Source organism: Alligator sinensis, unplaced genomic scaffold, assembly GCF_000455745.1.
Source record: "Alligator sinensis unplaced genomic scaffold, ASM45574v1 scaffold787_1, whole genome shotgun sequence".
NCBI lineage: Eukaryota > Metazoa > Chordata > Crocodylia > Alligatoridae > Alligator > Alligator sinensis.
Genome location: NW_005841911.1, coordinates 2,764,368 through 2,778,982, shown reverse-complemented (window position 1 = coordinate 2,778,982; position 14,615 = coordinate 2,764,368). Strand labels below are relative to the sequence as shown.

Below are 14,615 nucleotides of genomic sequence, written 5' to 3'. Positions count from 1 at the left end.
TCCCATGCTCAGCACCAGCTTGTAACCTGCCAGCACTGGCTCTGGGCTTGCCCATCAGGGTTGCACACGGCGGCAGCAGTTGCAGTCCCCCTGCTTGCTGTGCCAGGCAGTGTTTGCCATTGCTGCCTCTGGGCTGCCCAGTGCACGAGCTCCAGGCAGGCAGCAGCAGCAAACACTGCCCAGCGCGGCAAGTTGTGGGGGCTGCAGCTGCTGACGCCATGGCACACCCCTGACGGGCGAGCCTGAGGCTGGTGCAGAGCCCAGGCTGGCAGCGGGGGTGGGTTAAAAGCTGGTGCTGACCGTTGAAAAACCAGCCCATCCCCCACCCCGTGGCCGGTGCCCTGTGCTGCAGCCACTTGCAGTTTGCATGGGGCTGCCTGTGCCTGCTCAGGACAGTCCCAAGTGGGCTGTGTGTGGCTGCAGCAGGGAGCACCGGGGTGAGGGAGGGGTCCCACCCCCCTTTACCTGAGGTTCCGGTGCGGGGCAGCCACATGGTCCCAGGCTGGAAGCCCCTGCTGGGGCTTCTGGCTGGAGGGGTGGAGGCAGGCTGGGAAGGCCCTGCTGTTGCAGGAGCCCACCGGGCTTCCCCTGGGTCCTACTGCCCCAGGTTCCTGTCATTTTGGACAGGAACCAAAGACACACAAATATTAATTTTCTAAATTTTTTAGGGGCCCTGTGGGCCAGATAGAATGGCCTCACAGGCCATATTTTGCCCACCCCTGGGTTAGGTATTGGGAAGAGCTCTGTCACTAGGAGGGTAGTAAAGCACTGGAACAGGTTACCCAGAGGTGACGTAATCTCCATCCTTGGAGGTTTTCAAGACCTGGGTAGACAAAGCTTTGGCTGGGATGATCTAGTTGGGGATGGGCCTGCTCTGAGCAGGGGGTTAGACTAGATGACCTCCTGAGATGCCTTCCAACCCAAATTTTCTATGATTTTATGATTTAGTAAGTTTAGTTGTGCCATACTATAAGCACTGAGTAGTGGATACTCATCTTGGCTCTAAGAATAGGGTATATATAATAAGGATATTGTTGGTGCAGGATTTTTCTGGCATAAAAGGTGGTCGTACATGCATATTTTTCGTTTTTTGCAACTGTGGTCAACAACCCAATAAAATAGACTGCAAAAAACCTGAACTTAAAGCTTTTGATGTGAAATGTTGATGCACCTTTTTCAAACATTAAAACCATGCACCATGTTTAGTTACCAGAAACCCTTTAATTTATAGGGAATTGAAAGTCAAAGCAAATTTTACTATTTGGAAAGCACTGCTGCCAATATATGTCACTTTGCTTGTCTTGAAAACCCTTTGTGCTAACTGGTAATTTATCTGACAGAAAAGCTCTTACTTGAATATATGTCTGTGTCAACACAAACCTTTTATTAAATGTTAATGTTCTAGAGAGTGCGGGAGTTTAATTTTTTTAGAAAATATAATTGGATCACTCTGTGCCATCCTCCTCAGAACCAAATTGTTCCACATGCAAGAAGGAAAAAAATCTCACATTTCACGTCTTTAACAATTTTTTCTTTATAAAGGATATAAACAGAAGCAAAGAAAAATAAAGTCAAAGCTGTAAAGTATGACATAACTTCAGTGTTCCCTTCTGCATTGTACTGCCTCTGTAATTTGTCAGTTTGTGCAAGAGATGTAACGAAATATAATTTTCCACGTTTTAGTGCTACAAATCCTGCTCTCTCTCTTGAATTTTGTTGCTTACCAAAATCTGTTTTTCACATGGATTGCAGATTTGATTGTATCTTTGTAATATACAACTGTAGCTTACACTTTGACCACATAAAGTTGGACTGTGATGGAAAGCAATGAGATTTTTCTCCAAATCCAACCACAGTCCCTGAGTAATTGGGTGTTTCTGCTAGGTGACTACCAGTAAGACACTGGAATCTACCATTTGAGGCCAAGAGCTGCAAAGGTTTATGAATGTGAAGAATTTTACACATGGGAAATAGTCCTATTGAATTAATAATGATTCCTCCCATGGCATAACAACATTATGCAAATCCATAACTCTTTGTAACGGGAGTCTAAATTACTATCATTGGATTTAAGAGTTGATCCCACATTAATACAAAAGGATTGTGCCCCCTAGGAAAGTTTGCTTCGCAGTCAAACTGCCAAAAACAGTTTCGTTGTTGTTGTGTATGGTGTTGGGTATTTTTTTTTAACAAAAACCTATACTTTACAGAAACTCTTAGGATACCAGTGTGCTTGTGTGTCTCAAACCTCCTATCCTTCAGCTCCTGCTTCTGACAAACCAAGATAGTGGAATACTGTATTTGCAAAATAGCCGAAAATCTGATACTGAAAACTTTGGCCTTTTTAAACTTCATAAGTTTTTTTGTTTGTTTGTTTTTTGTTTGTTTTTTTTTCTTTTCTTTTAAATGATAAATTCTTAGGAATGTAAAGATAAGTGAACTAGTCCAGTAGCAAGCTTTCTTTCATCAGATTGTGCGTCTTGTAATTTAATATTTAGCTGTGCTTGTAGGAGAATAATCTTTTGAGAACGTATTTAGGACCTTAGCCCTCTATAACAGTTGTCTATGAATTTATATAGCACCTCTTTTGTCCAAGCATGTGTGTGATTTTTATAGAATTAATAACTATGCAGAAGTGCCCATTTGTGTGTAGTTTCTACAGATCAGGTATGCAGCAGCTACTGGAGTAACAGCAGCAAAGATGGAAAAGGAGAAAAAAACCAAAGACAACTTAAAATAACAAGTAGGCAGGATGTATTAATTGAAGCTAAATTGGACCAGCTCTCTAGGGTTAGTTTCCTTCTCTGCCTTTCAAGAGGCTGTAACTTCTCTTGGTTAAGGAGAAGTGGGTAGCTGTAGCACTTCAGAAGTAAAGCCAATCAGGAATTTTTTCACTTTATATTTTTCTGCTGGAAAATGCAGAAAAGCAGCATACAAGAGACTTATCGATCTTGTGCAGCATCTTTTGACAGACTGCAAAGTGCATGTAACTTGTAGATCAGAACCCAAACAGCTTTTTTAGTACGTGGGTAAATAATTACAGCAGTGACCACCAGTAAGCACAGCTCAAACGTAGTGGATTCAGGTCACAGTCAGGGCATGCTTCATAGCAGTGATCTCAGCATGGCACAGAGATGCTGTAGTTGTGTCCATAATGGTTGGAATGGATGCAGCTGGGACAGGTTTTCACTTGGGTACAAGTCAGGAGGTGGCATCGGGTAACCAATCTTTTAAATATTCAGACCACATTTAGTTGCGTTAAGTTTACATAATCAAGGAGGAGGATGGACGTGACATGCAATAAATTTATACAGAAACCATCTTTGGAACTTGACTAAAGTAATAATGAGAGAGTTTGGTTAAAATTCTGCCCTTTGGCTACTATATCCAGTTTATGCAGATACAGAAGAAAACACGTGCTTTGATTTCTATACAAAGATCTGAGAATTCAGGTCAGTCTTTAGCTTGATTTCCTCATGCCAGGTACTGCAAAGAAATCACCTTTTCCAAGTCCCATTTCTCTTTTAAGTTAAAGGCCTAGTGTATAATGGAAATATATCAATAATATTAATGGGCCATTCAGTAAATATGTTGAATTGAATCTTGTATGCTAATTTTAGCATGTGACCCTTAACCATGCAAGTCAGTGAAGGTCCACTGAAGCTGCCCTAATAACAGCTGCTAAAGATTTGGCTGTAATGTTCAGTATATTACCTAATCAGTTCAAAACTGAATATTTAGCTTGTTTAAGAATTGAAGTACATTTATTTTCTCATGAATATTTTATTTCTCAAGTATGTATTTTCAAAAGAGTGAAGACAGTGTAAAATACTGAATTCTTTCTGCCCTTTCTTCCTGCTCACCTAATTGCTTTTGACTTTTTAAACCATACTATGCTGGGAAAGATGCAACAGCAGGTGGAGTAGAAGTGAAGTGAAAAAAATATGACTGTAAAATCCTGGGGTGGTTTAGCCTCTGCCTGCCAAAAGCTTATTTCCAATCCTGATTGCAGAGGAGGAGAAACGCATTATGGATTTTCAGGCTACAAGCACTGTTCCTTTTGCAAAGCAATTCTGTATTCAAAATCTTTAGTGCCAAGATGCAGCCATTATTGCAGTGCTTCCAATTTTTTCTTCTATTTAAACTTATTTGGTGGTAACTTTGTGAATATTCATTATATGCTTGTTTTGTTGCAATGGTTCTTGATACATCAGTTCATCTTGACTGATGCCCTTGACTTTAGAGAAAAAATGGCAAAGTAGATATAGGTGACATGGATTAATTAGCAGTCCTGCTTCTAAGCAAAAATGTAAACATTTTTAGATAAATCACTAGCTAAAGACTCTGCAGAAGACATGATAGAAGAATTAAGAACATTTTTAAGGGGTTAAAGCAGTTTTGTACAACTGCCAAGATGCAAATCTTTGCTTGATGTTTCCTGCTTATAGTTTCCTATGCTTTTCAGTACCTACTTAACTTCTTGCGGAAATATGTTTTCCGTTCGCTTAAAGGAAAAATGGCACTTTTCAGTAATTTGGATGATAGCTTCAAAGAGAGCTTGAAAATCGCTGTTTAGACAGGGAAAATGAATGTCTTTAATGTAGCGTGTTTAGTTGTTTTAAACAACTCTGTACAAACCTTTGTATTTGTTTTTCACAGGGATTTAGGTAGACTTTTTAACTTAGCAAAAAACATTATCTCACATGTGGGTTTGAGCTTCAGTTTTGTTCAAAACCTGAAATTGAAGTGTGTCCCTCAGAATTGCTATGTTTTTTTTTCCATTGGTTTTAAATATGAAGTCAAGAATTCGGCTAGTTTTGAGCAGTGTTTGGTCCTGCTTCACAAACTGTCTAGACTCTTTTTTGGGTTCAGCTTCACATGCTATTTAATTTATTTGAAAACCCTTTAGGTGCTGATAGACATGGGGGGGTCGGGAGGCAACCAGCACTTTCCCAGAAGAGGAATCATGTCAGTTTGACCCAGCACCTCAGCATCTATTTAGCTCACATGCTTTAGCGGGGCTTTTTGGTGTGTTCATCTAATCATCGATTGAATTGTTGATCAGATAAAAGTGCTAATTCTCCTCCCCCACCAAGTGTGTGAGCTATCCAGAAGCTGGGTGAGCCGGGTCAGACTGAAGCAGTTCCTCTTCTGGGCACGTGCTGTGGTAGGTGTCGGGGTGCAACAAGCTGAAAGTAAAGCACACTTCGATTTAGTTTGTTTTCCACATCTCTAAGCACCCATTGTGGCTAAAACTTTTAGTTTTCAGCTTAGAAGGTTTAACTGGGGACACTTAGAAGGGCTGACAAAGTGGAGATGCGGTCAGGAAGGCCAACCACACCTTGTCATGTATCCACAGATGCATCTCAAGCAGATCCAAGGAGGTGATCCTCCCCCTCTATGCAACACTGGTCAGGCCACAGTTGGAGTACTGTGTCCAGTTCTGGGCGCCGAACTTCAGGAGGGATGTGGCCAACATGGAGAGGGTCCAAAGGAGGGCCACCCGCATGATCAGGGGGCAGCAAGGCAGGCCCTACGAGGAGAGGCTAAGGGATCTGAACCTGTTCAGCCTCCACAAGAGAAGGCTGAGAGGGGATCTAGTGGCAGTCTACAAACTAGTCAGGGGGGACCAGCAGGCAATGGGAGAGTCCCTGTTCCCCCGAGCACTCCCGGGACTTACAAGAAACAATGGACACAAGCTAGCGGAGGGTAGTTTCAGGCTAGACATTAGGAGGGGCTATTTCACTGTCAGGGCGGCTAGGACCTGGAACCAACTTCCAAAAGAAGTGACGCTGGCTCCTTCCCTGGGGGTCTTTAAAAAAAAAAAAGGCTGGACGAACATCTGGCCGGGGTCGTTTGACCCCAGTACTCTTTCCTGCCATGGCAGGTGGTTGGACTAGGTGATCTGCTCAGGTCCCTTCCGACCCTACCAACTATGATACTATGAATTTTGATGGGAGATGTTTTTGTTACCAAGTGTGGTATTTATACCCAAGACATTGATCGTATAATTATGTTGTATCGGTATAAGAGGTATCATCACATAAGTGTGTGGACGCAACTGTAAATAGATTGGTATACGACCCTTCTTCGAGTGTAGTCTACCTGGCACTTGTAAGTTTATCTGATCTTACTGTATTGATTCCTCTTCTTGATTCAAGACATCAAAATACAAATTAACAATACATCCTTTGTCTTAAATTTCCATTTGAAGTGGGATGCCATGCCAATAAAGGAGAAGTTGATCTACATGATCAACTTGGTAAAGTTCTTTTTTTTTTTTTTTCTTTCATAGTGGGAAACAGGACTTTAATCTTTCCTGTAAGTACTTTCCATAATAGCAAAAAAGATTGCTTTGCTTTCCTGGACTTTCCCAGGATGCTAAGAAGGATCTTATTGGTTATCAAGCAAGACATGTAGTTTTGCTAGATGGTCAAATAACCATATAACACATGAGAAATGTTTTTTCTTTCACTACTTCTAGAACATATCCTGTGAGTACAAGATAATTGTTTACTATAATGTGTAGAGGTAGTGACATCATGAAGCTTACTTGCTGTTTGCTAGATAGGATTTTGGCTGAATTACAAGATCAAAAGATAGAGTGAATATGAAAAGCTTTAGTCAAGAGAGGGTGTTTTAGTGATGAGATTGTGAGATCTGCACTTCTCACTGAAGAATGCCACAAACAACTTTGCGATCTATGGGAGCATGCTACCAAACCTTGGTGAAAACATCACAGTGACTGGATTTTGGTCAGGTTCAGACTGGTCACCTAGATGCCTGCACTTGGATCAGGGCTGGGCAATATTTCAGGTGGAGGGCCACTTACTGAATTTTGACAAGCCATTGAGGGCCACCAGGGGCAGATAAATGTTAACTTTCTAAATTTTTTAGGGGCCTCGTGGGCCAGATAGAATAGCTTAGCAGGCCATATTTGACCCACAGGCCGCATTTTGCCCACCCCTGACTTAGATACTGAAACACCGCTGGCACCAGGAGAGTAATCCAAACTGAGAAGATCAGGCCTCTAGGATGCCTATAGTCAATGGGGAGACTTGAGTACTTCCAAAGAGTGATTGAGGGGTAGGCACCACAGTTATCTATGTGGAGAAAAGGGAAGGTTGGGTGTCGCCAAATGCATCTTACATTAGACGGGCAATAACCCTAAGAGCAGGGCTGGCAACTCAGGTGTCATCCCAGAAGAGAATCCTTATCACTGCATTTCAGGGTCGGGGCCCCCTTGTTTCTCCTCTTGTTCCCCATGGCTCCTGCTCTCTCAACTGCCCAGTGTCCCAGCTTCTTCAACTGGAGAGGTACTGGAGGAACATTTGTCATCCAAAACAGAGGCACTGATAGAATTTGGGCACCTGCACAGTTTTGTGGCTATGGTGCAGCTCTCTTTAGAGCTCGGGTCTCTCAGCGCTGCCCAATTCCTGTTGCCGGTCTGGATCAGCTGTAAATCTCTTCAGTGGTAGCCAGCCTTTCCAGAAAAGAGAAGTGACATGGCACATACTTTTGCTGCTCAGTCCTGAGGTCCTTGTGAGATGTCCTGCATACTTTGCCTCAAAACATAATTAGCTTCCAATTTGTTTCAAAGGGCTTTTCAGAAAAAAAAATACCATTATGCCCTAAATGAATTGCTTATTACGTGGTATCAAACTCTACCAAGATCGGTAAACCTTTTATGGCTGCAGGCTGGAATGATCCACTCTGGGTCAGAGGCAGGCTGATAAACCCAGCCACAGCCACTACGTCTCCCTGTGGCATCATGAGAGCGTCCACAGCTGAAGCTGCCCCAACCACCGAACACCATTGAAGCCCCATGCCTGTGGGCTGGATCCATTGGTTCCATGGGAAATAAGGTTCTACTAGACCAGGGGCCAGCAACCTGTCTTGTCAGACTCTTAGGCTAAGTACAGACATCGATTCAATTTTTTTACAGGTTAGTTTATACTGCATAGATTGAACTGACAAGCAAGTGAACAGACATTCGCTTTTTTTTCCAGAATTGCAGCCACATGCCTGCAGTGGCCCAGGCCAGAAGCTGGGGGACAATAGAGCACGGCTAGAGCAGACTGCTTGGGCCTAGGCTAGTCCGCCCACCCTACAAGGGAGTTGGGGGGGAGGTGCAAAGCATCCTGGTATACTGGCAGACTATGAGTTAACTTGAATCTGGAGGGGATCTGAGATGGAGAAGTTCAATAAGCTGATTTAACCTAAATCCATTAAGTCTGATATTACATCCATCCAGGTTTATCTTAAAGTCGTTTCAGCCACTTTGAAAGCAGTTTATGCACACCGAGCTTCAGTTGTGTTACAGATCTGAACCAGTTTCCGATCACTTATACCAGTTTACGTGTAATTTCTGTCCCTCACCCTAAAAGGAAAATGGAGGAGGAGGAAAGAAGCTTATCAGATAAATGAACACTGTCCACCACCATACAGGAAACCCTAGCAGAGTTCTTTCTTAAGAATAGATTCTAGTTCTTAGCTGATAATTACCACGTAGACTTAGCTAAAGAACTAAATGATATAGCAGAGAGTAAAAAATCTACAATATAAACATCCCATGTTTTTATGCCTGGCCCAAACTGTGGTGTTTGAAATTACAGGGTCAAAAGAGTCTTGTAAATATATTTAGGCCTGTCGGGTCCAGGTGAATAGAGAAGGTAAGCAAAGAAATAAACTCTTAGCTAAGAAGAAAGTAAAAAGAAATGTTCTTCAGAGAATAAAAAAAATTGAAACTAACATTGATCAAGTTATTTCTAAGGAAGGATATTATCCTTTTTACTGGTCAGATACTGTTATTGCAGGATTTTTCCTCACTTTTTTTTCTTCAGTGCTTGTATAAGGGTATACAGAAAGCATTTTACTGGTCAGCTTGATATTAAGTGATAAATAATCTAGCACACAAGACTGCATTTCACAAGGAAATGGAGCCTAACCATGACAATGTTACTGTAGATAACTAATCAAAGCATACAGATTAGGAATAACATTTTCATAGTTTACTGACACATTATCATCATCCTGATTCTAGTGTTGAGGTCATTGGAGTTAATAAGGGTCTTGTTATACCTTACATTGTGAGCTGCAAAACTTGATTGGTGTTAGTGATAGCTTGATTTTTGGAGCAGTCACACTTCAGGCCAGCAGGGGTCTGGAGGATGAAAAAGAAGGAATCCAACCTGGGGTTTCCCCCTGCCTCCCCCGACCCCCTGGGGCATTGCTTGTGGCTACCTGCACTTTCTGCAGGCAGGGAAGGGTTAACTTGCCCAATGCTGCTCTTCAAGTCCAGAGTGCTGCAGCAGCAGCATTGGCAGCAGGGCAGGCAGTTTCACCCTTCCCTGCCTACTTCTGCAGGACAGACAGTGCAGGCAACCACAGGGGCAGGGGGCAGTGTGCTGGGATCTGGGGTACTGGAGAAGTGTGGGACTGGAGGGCAATGGGCCTGATCCAGGCTAGTGAAGGAGAGGGGGCAAGTTGGATGTTTTACACCAAGGTGTAGCCTAGAGTGGCTACACCTTAGTGTATCATGAGTTGGGTAGCACAGATCAGAGATAACTGAGCCCTGGCGTGGCATAACTTTAAGTCCCCTAACAAGTGCTTCAAACTATTTTTGGGTATTAATGTTCGGACAATCCAGGGGTTAAGAGCCCTGGGAGCTGCCCAAAAATTACCGTGTAACAAGGCCCTAATATCATTGCCAATCTGTCCTATACCTATCAAATCATATGTACAAATGGCTAGTTTGAAAAGAGCTTAGACAAAACCCTGGAGGAAGAAAACATTTATTTATCTGGGTCTTCATTCCTTTTTTAATAAAAGATATTTAAAGGACAGAAGAAATCTGCATACATTTCCATCTACTTGGATACAATTCCAGCTGGGTTTCTTGAATGATTGCAACAATGATCGTGTTTAACAATACATATATTGATTTGTTTTGATGACTGTCAAGGTTCGTTGTTTCCCCGAAGTCAACGTTAACTTATTGCATCAATAAGTTTTGCTATTATATCCACAAAAATCAAGACTTCTTCATGTGTTTTGCTTTACGTTACGTAGTTATACAGACAAACCTTTATTGCATGCATCTTCTGTGTATTTAAATAACAAATGTAGGTTAAAGAGTAACAGCAATTTACAGCCTGGACTATTTAAAAGTTTTACCGACAGCCAGCATAATTTTGAAATGGCATGACTGCTTGGTGATGCATGTTGCTGGGTTTTTTAATTTTTAGGTGGTGGGGAGGGGGAGTGTTTCTGTTGGGTTTTTTTCCATCTTATTTTAAAAAACGTTTCTCTTTTTAGCAGCTGCCTGAAAAACTTCTCTCAACACCTGGGAGAATTAATTGACTGTACAGGAAAAACAGCAAGCTAACTAGAAAGACAATACTGTTAGATGCACAAAGCAGAAAAATAAAATTGGTTTCTGAATTTAAATATAAAAATGGTGTAGTATTGTATATAACAGTACTAGCTAAAAAAAAGTCAAAAGAATTGGCTTGCCAGAGTTCTTTTAATGAATATAACCTGTGAAAGAGAGCCTGGGAATTGTGACTTCAGCATGTGCTTTAAAGCTAGTTGAAAGTTTAACTCTCATTTGAAATCAGTGGGGTTTGAGTTTCTTTCTAAAACAAATGTTTTCCTGAATGAGGGCACTTGAAATGATATATAAACAAAAAAAGAAGTTTTCTGAGTTCAAGAGTTACTGTAAGTATGATAAGCCCCATATTTTCTGCAGGTTAAAAGTATTTTACCAATACTATTCATTTAAATTCATTTTCCTGTGCCAACCTGGAGCTCAAAAATAAGTGGTATATTCTAAAATCTCAGGTTTTCATTTGGGTGCTGATAGCAGGTTTTTGCTACGGAGTTGGGGCCATATAGCTGAGCATCTGTTTTCAACATGTTGATCTTCACAATATCCTCAAGAGAGAGGGAGGTCCTGTTATCCCTGCCTTATAGATTGGGAACTGAGGTATACAGAAACTGTAAGCAAGTTGCCTTTGGCCACACACAGTCTGTGACAGGAGGAATTTGCATCTAGGTCTCCCAGGACAGGCTGGCATCTTAACCATCAAACCATCCCTCCAATCTCATCTGTCCTACTACTGTCGCTTGTCTACATTTGCACATGCACATCCAAGGAATAAAAATAAGCTGATGGGTCTAATGTTAGGTTTACCAGGTTTACCAGCACCAACTGCCCCACTAAGTGAATTATGAGCATTTAACTCATTAGACTGAACTAACAGCACAAACAAAACATGAGAGCGGTATTCTAGGATTAAACTTGAAGGACCAGATTCTTAATTGGTGTTAAGTTACAAGTCTCCATGCTTTACTGTGTTTGTAGCATTTGGGCACATTCTGCTATTTATTATGCATTTATGTTTTTCCTTTTAATTTATTTTACGTCTAATGTAACATTCAAAATTTTTTCTTTTCAGTTGTATATGAGCACAGATCAAGATTAGAGAAGTCTTTACAAAAGGAAAGGCTTGAGCATAAGAAAGCAAAAGAAGGTAAAACTTGTTTTTCATTTGATTTCTCAGTTAACTTGAGTGCCTTGAATCTTCCAGGTTTCAGAGAGATTTAATTTAAATTGATCTGTCCCTTTAATATTTTTACATAATGCGTCTTTATAAATACTTGGCAGGATTTCTCCATCTCCATACTGATGCCAAGAGGCCTTAGACACTGCATAATGCATATCCATTTTTATGTGTTTACATGTGTAAATCCTCTGTCTAGTTACAAAAACCTGTCCAAGACAAATCTATAGGACCATGTCCATGTTCACATTAGATGCATACAATTAGGTCTTAATTCAGAAACTAGCATGTATCCTTCAAGTTCAGCACCCTTCCTGAATAGTGATGATTCTGATTATCAAACTTGGATGTCCTTGAATGATGTAATACTGGGCATATATTGTGCTGGATTGTGATAATTATATGCGCGTGTGTACAATTGCCAACTTGCCAAGCCATGCATGGCATGCCCAAACATGTTGCCTACCAAACAGAAGACAGTATAGCCATATGTGCATGGCACAGTGAGCTAATTGGCCCTGCTGCCTTGTACATTAAGTTTATGCTGTTGATAAATGCCGTGGGCTTGATTAAAAAGATACCTGGTGCAAAAACATTAATGAAGTGGAAAGCCTTGACTCAGAAGTTCTGATTTAATTTTTTTTTTATTTTTATGGCTTTACATTTCTACCAAGAAATTTAAGCTATGATATAATGAAAGTCCATCCTGAGCTCTTTCTAAAAATAGTTCCCGTGAATTAGGTGATTTTTTTTGGTCCTTGGAACAAAAGGCATTAAAAGCTGCTTATGGTTTTCTTGCACCATCTAGTGGACAATAGGTCTCCAGTTACTTAAATGGCAGCTTATTTTCATAATCAGAAAATATTTTTTCTTATGGACAAAGAGGATTTAAAATAAATTTGCTGTAATACAGAAGTTGTTCTTCCTTTCAGATTGATACAACTGGGTCTTTACCTGGAGGGCTTACGTACTAGGTTCAGTTTCCAGCTGTAGTCCTGAGGTTGTCTTGCTATACTTTGTACAGCACAGTAGAACATAAAGTTCTGGCAGTATATGCAGGTATTTTGACAAACTAAGGATTGGACTAAAATTCAGACCGTTTCCTATTTAGTTTTTCAGACGAGCTAAATGCAACAGTCCCTTACTGCAATTACTGCGTGTGTGAGCACACATGTGTGTGTGCAGTTTTTCCATATATGTGAAGAGAATTTGGAAAAGTAGTAACTCTCTAATGCCTTTTTCTTAGTACAGGATTTCTTCAATATTGTTGTCTTTTATTTTCTAGACTTTCTTGTTTATAAATTAGAAGCACAGGAAACACTAAATAAAGGAAGGGTAAGTAAAACTATGTACATTTAAATATTGTATGATACAGATGAGGTTGATACCAGAGAAGAATATTTGATACTACTCCACTTACAATGGAAAGGAAAGATTATGTAATAGCCATTCAAAAAGATAAGTCTTACAAAACCCTAATTGAAGCCTTCACTTCTTTCATTTCTGCTGTCTGTGTTAAATGGCCCTTGTTGGAAAGATCCTAATGATGTGAGCTATAACGAGAGGCTATAATTTCTTCCAAGGAAATTACTTTGGAGAAAAAATCCTCTGGTTTTGCTATAACAGTTGAAGCTAATGATACCCTCCTTTTTATAATGGCTGTCTTCTGTCAGCCAATCTTGATTTGAAGAAAATGGAGTAGGACAAGAAATTGAGATAAGAAGGCATCATAAATCCTGTAGTTATCGTCCTATTTTTTTCTTCCTTTGGATTGAGCCAGAGCCTTGCAAGCAATGTTGTTTGGACTGTAAAGTTAAAACTCTCAAGACAGCTAGGTTTGTGTAATATCTGCCAGGAAAAAAGCTATAACTGACAGTGGAAATATATTCACTGTCTGTAAAGAATTCTTTATAATGACAGTAAGTTAAAATACTCTGCAGTTTATCTCGAGTCTAGAGTGGGGGCAGTAGTACCATAAGTAAACAGCCACTGAGATTGCATCCATTATAGAAGAGATGCATCTGGTACCTTTCAGAACCAAACCAAACCTTATCAGTCCCAAGGTGAATTACAGTTGCTACTTTACAGTTTTCCAGTATGGATCTGTAGGGCCATGAAAGTGCAGTAGGGTATGTGATTGTGTTCTCCCTAAATTTAATGCTAGTGTTTTCATTTTACAGCAAGATTCAAACAGCAGGTACAGTGCATTGAATGTACAACACCAAATGCTGAAGGTAAGTAACAAAAGATCTAGTGCAGGGGAGAGGGGAAGAGCCAAATATCCTGTAGTTTCAAGGATGTATTGAAACTGGTCTCACTCTTAGCCTCTCCCTAAGGGTCAGCATATTGTTTAAAAGAGATACTGTCCTTTTTATGAGGAAGGATGAAGTTATTGCCATTTGAGAGTTTAGATATTTTTCATCTTGGAATACTCCTTATACTCAGCAAAAAGATACTGAAAAGATGACTGAAAAGTGAGATCTAAAATAATTTTGAAAATCATAAAATTATATGACAGTTTTTGTCCTGTGGAAGTGGATAATACATTAAATATCTGCTTAACATTTTTAAAGCTTTTATTGGAAAAAAGGAAAATGTAGGTTTGTGGGGTTTTTTGTTTTTGGTTTTTGGTGGTTTTTTTTTTTTTTTTTACATTTCTGCTTTATGGCTCACTGTGTTTTAAAGCTTACTATAGCAAATAGGTAGACTCTTTGCCATGGGTTCCTATGGCTTTAGGGTAAGATTTTTCAGAAAGGGTTCAGTGTCAGCCCAACTCTGCTTCTGCTAAATTTAAGGGAAACAAACTTTGTGTTTTTTGAGATTGTCCCTAAATCTTTTGGGCATTTCTAGACAAGTCCCAGTGATAATTGATGGGATTTATATTCTTGAACCCTTCTTAGACTTTTGAAGTATCTTTTCAACTTTTCTAGCTACTGTGGTTATTTTCTGTGCAAACTTATCAATAATTGAATAAATAGCCATCACAGCTTTATTATAGTTTCCCTGGATGAATAGTCCTAGCATAACTGTTGGAGGCCATGATGCAGACCG

General features: G+C 40.4%; 1 protein-coding gene across 1 annotated transcript in view; it reads left to right on the top strand.

Moving 5' to 3' along the window:
* Positions 1-14,615, top strand: part of GOLIM4 (golgi integral membrane protein 4) — a 55,109-nt gene that overhangs the window by 19,398 nt on the left and 21,096 nt on the right. Inside the window, exons 2-4 of the mRNA XM_025198032.1 lie at positions 11,460-11,534; positions 12,850-12,899; positions 13,745-13,798. Of these exons, the coding sequence (XP_025053817.1) occupies positions 11,460-11,534; positions 12,850-12,899; positions 13,745-13,798 (179 nt within the window). The remainder of the gene's footprint in view (positions 1-11,459; positions 11,535-12,849; positions 12,900-13,744; positions 13,799-14,615) is intronic.